At 36.2% G+C, this 8,292-nt stretch overlaps 1 protein-coding gene across 3 annotated transcripts in view; it reads right to left on the bottom strand.

Annotated features, from left to right (window-relative positions):
* LOC107745806 (casein kinase I) overlaps positions 1-8,292 on the bottom strand; it is a 68,490-nt gene that overhangs the window by 39,674 nt on the left and 20,524 nt on the right. For all 3 annotated transcript variants that reach the window (XM_016559808.1, XM_016559807.1, XM_016559809.1), the window contains exon 2: positions 6,991-7,769. In XM_016559808.1, the coding sequence (XP_016415294.1) occupies positions 6,991-7,218 (228 nt within the window). In that variant the 5' untranslated portion in view covers positions 7,219-7,769. The remainder of the gene's footprint in view (positions 1-6,990; positions 7,770-8,292) is intronic.

Here is an 8,292-nt window from a genome sequence, read left to right on the forward strand (position 1 = left end):
GTTTCGTTTATGAATGAACTGCGTTTTTAAACGAATCTAGTGAGTCAATGATTCAATTACCCATTCATAAAGACAGTCACGTACTTCGTTCCTGAATGAATCAGCCGTTCGAACAAATCAATTGAATGAATGATTCAGTGATAAAATCAGTGATTTGCCGCCACCTGCTGGCAGTTTTAGTTTAATTTTTAAAATATATTTTCTGTTATTTAAATCATTTAATATTTCTATATTCAAAATGTTATATTTAAAACATTAACCTCAACATGAATTTATGAATTTAATTGCACTCATGCGACCTCTGAAACTCATTAAACGTCTGAAAATACACCTACAAGTCACTTGTGTGTTCTTCTGTGCCAACTCTGTAGCACAAATTTATTTCTTAAATACTGATTTCATTTGATTGGTAACTTATTCTTATTCTACTTCTTATTCTACTTGTTTTTATTCTGTTGTTTTAATTAGAAATGTTAAAAAGCTTATAAATATATATATATTTTTAATTTGATATAAAAGATGACATACTTTTAATAAAGTTAGAAAAATGCCATTACAAAGGTAAAAACAAAATTCCCTGTAAATCACTTTAAGGAGTCAAATATCACCTTGTAATGGGAAGGTAATTTTTTTTTTATCAGAATTTTTTAATACTGATTAGAAGGTGCTCCTAAATTTTTTACCGTGCTCCTAAAAGTGCTCCTAAAAGTGCTCCTAAAAAGAAAAGTAAGCGTAGAGCCCTGACATGTATTACACAACTGGGATCCCCAGCACAAGTGTGTGTGAGAAAGAGAGAGAGAAACGTAGCGTTTCAACTCCTCCGCTCTGTTCTGGGTCCCTGGTGAGCCTCTCAGTATGGACTGACTGGAGCACTGTGTCGACAAGAACCAGGGAACAAAGAGAACCTTTTATCAGCTTTATTCTCTCTCCAACTACTGTTGTTTCTCCAGCTCTCCTCCTTTCTTTTTTCCCCCCTTTCTCCCACTATTGCTGTTCTAGGGATTTCGTCAGAGGGCAGAGCCTGACTGTGGCTCTTTTCTTTCTCATATGTTAGGAAACCGTGACAGAGAAGTTCACCTTTGCTCCAGGTGCAGCAGTCTCACAAAAAAACGTACAAACTATACAAGCTAAAAAGAAACAATTAACTTTTCGGTGTTTATCAATTTTCAAAACATGCGTTACAGTAAACTGGCACTGGGTTGGTTCACCGGGGCTCATGTTTGGTGAGCTGTTTGTGAGCAGAGTGTGGTACAGACATGAACATGCCCAAGACTAGAAACTCAGAAATGGGGCTTTAAGCTAATCCTGGAATAGCAGCTGCAAAAATCAACATTAAGACAGTTAATTTTCAACCTGTATCAAATGTGTGCCACGATCAAGCAACAAGAATGTTTAACTGATAGCACGAACTTGCGGTAGACTCATTAAATAAGCAGAAGGCAGCTGGTGAGGACTGTGGGTGTCTTGAGGTTTTAGTGCTCAGTGAAAAACAGACATGCAACATTCTGAGTTCACTTTAGTACAAATCCCTGAATATCAAAACTAGGGCTTATTTTTTATTTAGAAATAAACTAATAAATAATAAAATTTATTAGTCTTTGTATCACATACACAACTGTTCATAAGTTTGGGTACAGTGAGTTTTTTTTTTTTAAAGAAATTAATACTTTTACATCGCTACATAAAATCTATTTAATATAAAAGATGTTTTGAACTTTCTATTCATCAAAGAATCCTGAAAAAAAGTATCACAGTTTCCACAAAAATATTGAGCAGCACATTTGTTTTCAACATTGATAACAATAAGATGCAGCATATTAGAATGATTTCTGAAGGATCATGCGACACTGAAGACTGGAGTAATGGCTGCTGAAAATTCAAATTTGCCATCACAGTAATAAATTACATTTTGAATTGTATTAAAACAGAAAATAGTTATTTTAAATAATAATATTATCTCATAATATTACTGTTTTTACTGTAGATTTGATCAAATAAATGCAGTCTTGATGAGCATAAGATACTTAAAAAAAAAACATTAAAAAAAAGAATCCAAACTTTTGAACAGTAGGGTATGTTTTTAGTAAAAATATACACCAAGTAAATATTGCCGTATTTATTTATATTACCGTATTTATTGGTATATTGATAGATACATTTAAATGAGTAAAAATCTAGGTACAAATAATGTAAAATAACTTAGTCACTATTTTATTAAACTATTATATACTCATTCTTTTAAAAGAACAATTAAATATTTTCATTTAGTTCAGTGTGTTCATTTAGGGAAAACAGTATTTTTAACTAGAATATTACCATTTTAGTTATTAAATTTATCCATTTATACAAACATGTATAACAAACATGCATGTATTTTAGAGTAAAGACATACATAAACAAAAAGTATTGTTGAAAGGCTAATAAATATTAAGCTTTTCTTATTAGCTTATTAACATTGCCCAGCCCTATTCCAGCCATGTAACAGATGGAAAAATTGGACAGAAACACAGTGGCATGGATGCATCATCATTTTAAATAACTTTAGCACTAAAATTACAGTGCTTGACTTCATATCGAGCAGTTAAAAAGCGCTTTGATAGGCAACAATGCAAAGATAATGAAGCCTTTGACGTTACTGATGCAAAGATAATCATATCCTTCACTGGAGGATCCAGGGAGGAGGGCGACTAAGTGTGCACATGCTATCTATGATAATCCCTTTCTCATGGTGCCAAGTTACTCAACGGTCATTTCCCAGAACACAGGACCTCCCATCAACAGCTTAAAATGTACCCTATAAAACTCCCATCAAATAATAAAACACAACATGGACTTTAAATAGCCCTGTACTTTGAGCTTCTGTTTGGGTGTAGCACAAATTGAACATGTTTCAGACTTCCCTTGTGCTGTTGAGCCAAGTACAGATACGTGAATGAATATTGGAAGAAATCCAGTTATCTATAACAGTCAGCAAAATCTCTTCACACATCTGACAGAAGTATCCTGGAATAAAAATGGATTTTGGGTGCCTATTTCCTCAAAGGCTCTTGTCATGTTTACTCATGTTTTAGAGGCCAAATTGAGCCCACAGAGAGTGTGAGGAGTTACATCATAATTAGGGCTGGGTTTCGACTTTGATACTTTTTAGGCACTGACCGAATTGCCTCGATACCATCGAGTATTGAAAAATGTCTTGTCATTCGGTACCAAATTTCGATACCTAAGGGGTTAATCTGGTAAACTTCAGTGAGTCAGTAAGCATGCAGCAAGCTTGATGTGCCTAAATCAAGTGCTGGTGATTGGCTCTGGTGAGGCATCCAGGAAAAAACACTAGTTTACGCCGGTTCCGCCCAGAGACATGGCTCACACGTGAGGCTGTAGTGTGTAAGCGTCAGACCCCCATAGATGTAAGGCTACATTTACACTAGTGTGTTTTCGTTTTAAAACAGTGTTTTAAAATGAATGATCCTCGTCCATACTGGAGTTTCAGAAAAGATCTCCGTCCACACACTACACGACCGAAAACGTGTGTTGTGTGACCATTCATGCATAATGTAGCATTATGCTACATAAGATTTATACTACGCTTTTACTCAAAACTCACTTTAAACCACCATCGAGTGTATGTAATAACTTCCGATCGCGGTCTAATGCTGAAATATGCTATTTGTAGCCTTTTATACCAAGCTAATCGCTACACCTGCTTAGCATTTCTCATGAAAACACCCTGTATTGTTATGAAAATAGGCAGAATCTCATGAAAATCACATACAAATCATATACTGTCATAATCGTGTGTTTATTAGCTTCATGTTTCATCCGTGGAAATGTTTTCCTGGGTTTCTTATGTATAGAACTGAACGCGGAAGTGAAATGGATGTTCGTCATAGGAGACAGGGTGGGTTATAAATGCATAATATCTAATATGATTGACAGTTGAGCAGCGAATGAGCTTCATCTGAGTCCTAACAGCGATCGCGGAAGAGAAAACGCAGGCAGACAGCGCTGGAAGCAGCTAATGCTCATCAGTAAATCAGTGGAAAATGAATAGAAATGCTGATTCTGTCTAAGCTATGTGTTTTATTTGAACTTAATTAATAATATTTATTGTGATAAACACTGATTTATTGTGTTGGTTATAATTTGTTCCTTAGTGCTTTTTTTGTTCCTTTGTGCAGTGGCTCAGGAGATCAGTTTTTGTGTCTGAAAAAATGTCAATTAGCTGAAAAATAAAACCAAAATGTTTTTTGACGTAATGTGTCATGTAATCTTGTTAAAATGGATTTCATAAAATTGGTATCGAAAAAAGTATCGTTCAGGGAACCGGTATCGAAGTCAAGGTATCAGTATTGATATCGAAAATCTTTGAACGATACCCAGCCCTTGTCATAATGACCACTCACTGCAAGGTCAGTCCATACTTTACTGCGTTGTATGGAAGAATAGTTTGCCTGTTTACAAACAAAGCCTTAAACTCACTTGCATTTATCAAAGTGGCCCAAAAATAGCCAAAAACGTAGTTCAGATTAACTTCACTCTGCATGGAGAAAAGACTTTCTGGTTTCTACCTTACACTGACAGCCAAGCCAAAGTTAACAAAACGTAAAAAAAATAATAGGTATCATCTTTCTCGCAAATGAAAACTCCATAATGCCACCCATCAATAAACGTCTTATTCGCTCATTAAGAGGAAATAAAAATCGAGCAAACATCAACAAACAGTTATAATGATTTATTGCAATTTCTAAAACAGGGACCATCTGTATGGAACGATATTCCGGACAATTTTCAAAAGGAATTGCAAATTGTATTTTCAATTGCGTTTTCAATATGTGGACGCATAAATTGTGACATAATCCAAATGCAATTGCAAATCCTGCATTACCATTTGCATTTCCGCTTTCGCGAACGCACAGTGACTGCCAAATTTTAAATGAAAAAGCAAAGTCCATTTGCAACTGTATTTCCTATGTCTTATGAGTTACGAGCCTGTCATATTTAAATAGTAATATTAATTACCACGTCTGCTTTTTCACTCTCGCTGCGTCACGCATGTAACCTGCCAAAACTCAAATGGAATCGCAATTCCTTTTGCATTTGAATTTCCGATGTCTACATGGAAAGCTGCCAATCATCGTCAGGGGCGGGGCTATACTAGGGGGCGTGTTTGTATTGGGAGGTGACGTCACTCACAGACGACCGTGCCGAATGCTCTGATCAATGGAGGTAATCGGTAAAGGCTCCGCTAAAGGCAGCTAGCAATCAGTTTCGTACCTGTGTGAACGAATAGACAGTGCAACCTTCTTGGCACAATACATAATTATGTCTTTTTTACCCCAAATGTAGCGATTATCCCCTGCTAACAGCGGGAGCCACAACGGTACGCACAATAGGTCAACATTCACTATTAACCAAACGCTTTTCACCTGTCTCAGCATCTCTCAATGTTTACACTCACTTACACTTTTAATCCGTAATAGAGAGCGTGTCACACCTGCCTCAAGACCTTTTACCGTTTGCACTCCACTTGATGCACTTAAACAAACAGACAGTGCAAATCTACACGTATTTACCTATTTGCAACCTATATCTTATAAGACTTATTCCTATCTAATAGCCTATGTGCACCTGCCTCAAGATCTCTCAGTCTGTTTACGATCCGATAGATGCATGTGACAAAACAGAAAATGCTGCTACTCTTACTCTGCCTGCCCCAGATGACACTTCACCAGTCAGATCTAGGTGCAGCTGTCACAGAACACGCCACAGCCAAGGCAAGATAACATTAAAAATCACCTGCATCTATGTACATCTCTCACTAAATGTTACATTTTAATGACAATGCATTTTTATGTATTTTTAAATGCCACATCAGCATTAAAAGCTTTAATAATCATGGCAAAATATACAATATACAATACATTTAAACAAGAACTATACAAAATCTTAGAGTTTAATATGTGTTAGAAATTCTAAACTTTTCCATGCATTTTTAAAGTAAGTCCTCTACTACCAATGAATAAACATGCAACATATGAGGAACAGAGGAATCATGGGATACATACAGACGTATTGAAGTACAGACACAAATCCTGAATGACCATGCATTTTGAAGTTAATTAATAATTTTTTGTTATTTTTATTGCCATGTCAGCATCAAAGGCTATATTCGTAGCAAAAATAAATAATATATATATATATATATATATATATAAATAATATTTCACCACTGAGTATACTTGTTCCTGTTTGCAGTACTGGGCAACGCTGGTAAAATCTCGTTCACTGACGCTCGCGGTGATTTCAGCGCCTGCCGTCTCAATGAAGACATAAACACACGAACAACATCTCCAGAACTGCTCTGAGAGTCACTTCATGACCGTTTAAGACATGGGAAATACAGTTGCAAATGGACTTTGCTTTTTCATTTGAAATTTGGCAGTCACTGTGCGTTTGCGAAAGCGAAAATGCAAACGGTAATGCAGGATTTGCAATTGCATTTGGATTATGTCACAATTTATGCGTCCACATATTGAAAACGCAATTGAAAATACAATTTGCTATTCTATTTGAAAATTGTCTGGAATATCGTTCCATACATCTGTGTGCTTTCCTCATTAGCAATTACCCAAATCTGTGTCTGAAGTTATACTAGCTACATTGAAGTAACTTGTTGCTGTGGGCAGCAATACTGCATACAATTTTAATATAGGGTCAACCCATTGTAATAACAGAGTTATATGAACTATAAAAATGAATATCTAGAGGCTAAACTCGGAAAGAAAGTCTAGTAAATAATCTTGCCTAGTGTAATATTGAAATAGTTATCACTAAAATGTATTCCAAAGCTGCATCGAAAGCCAAAAAAGTAACTTTTAAATGAATTCTTGCTTTATATAAAATCTATAAAATGAATAAAAACTATAATATTGTCGTAAACATGGGAGGATGTGACATTTTCAGTACTCGTCTTTGCACAAGAGCACTCACCAGTTTGATGGCCACATATTCATTTGTGTAGAGGTTCTTGCCTAGCCGCAGTTCACCGAAGTTTCCACAGCCGATCTTCTTCCCAACTCTGAAGTTGGGACCAACCATAAGGACCCCAGAGTTGATCCCCGTTCCCCGGCCCCCATGTCCAGTCCTACTACTAGCTGTTTTTGACATCCTTTTCCCTTCCTCTGTCTCTCCCTTCCCACCTCTTTTCTCAAAATCCATAAGCTTGTGATACCCTGGCCTCTCCACGGTTACTCCCCTGCCATGCAAAACAGAGAAGTTTCAAAACAACCCCCAGGAAACGTGTGGGGATGGTGGCGAAAAGACAAACGGGTGAAGGGGTTTAAAAGTATCTATATACTGGTTATTTTTGAAGAGCAGAAACCGATGTCTTCTGCAGACGTGGTAGGTATCACCAAAAGTGTCGTCCCTGCATTAATCCTTCGGTGGATGGGTCTCCTTTACTGTACGTTTGCCCTCAGAGTAGCATGTCACTGCCTGAAGCAGGCAGGTTATGCTAGCATACGCACACATACAGACGCACACGCACGCACTCCCACATCCACCCACAATTGCTCCTCAACACTGACATACACAACTCCTGCTAGTGGAACCAAACAAGTGAACGTCCCCTTGTGCTCCTCATGGTTTCGTTGAAGTCAGTCTTGGGTATTATAGTGAACATTCTTCATGTTCTAACACTGCTGTAAGCAGACTCAGACAGAACCAGCATTAACAGGTTTGAGCGGTATAGTCCGTCTTTCTCTGAATGCCTGAAAGACAATGAAAAGAGAAGTAGAAAACCAGTTAAAATCAATAAATCGATCATGCACCTTCCTTATATACCAGTCATTATATAAAGACAGATTTCATTTATGTACATCTCTCACTAAATGTTACATTTTAATGACAATGCATTTTTATGTATTTTTAAATGCCACATCAGCATTAAAAGCTTTAATAATCATGGCAAAATATACAATATACAATACATTTAAACAAGAACTATACAAAATCTTAGAGTTTAATATGTGTTAGAAATTCTAAACTTTTCCATGCATTTTTAAAGTAAGTCCTCTACTACCAATGAATAAACATGCAACATATGAGGAACAGAGGAATCATGGGATACATACAGACGTATTGAAGTACAGACACAAATCCTGAATGACCATGCATTTTGAAGTTAATTAATAATTTTTTGTTATTTTTATTGCCATGTCAGCATCAAAGGCTATATTCGTAGCAAAAATAAATAATATATATATATATATATATATAAATAATATTTCAGCC

This window comes from Sinocyclocheilus rhinocerous, unplaced genomic scaffold (assembly GCF_001515625.1).
Source record: "Sinocyclocheilus rhinocerous isolate Xijiao unplaced genomic scaffold, SAMN03320098_v1.1 scaffold558, whole genome shotgun sequence".
Taxonomy (NCBI): domain Eukaryota; kingdom Metazoa; phylum Chordata; class Actinopteri; order Cypriniformes; family Cyprinidae; genus Sinocyclocheilus; species Sinocyclocheilus rhinocerous.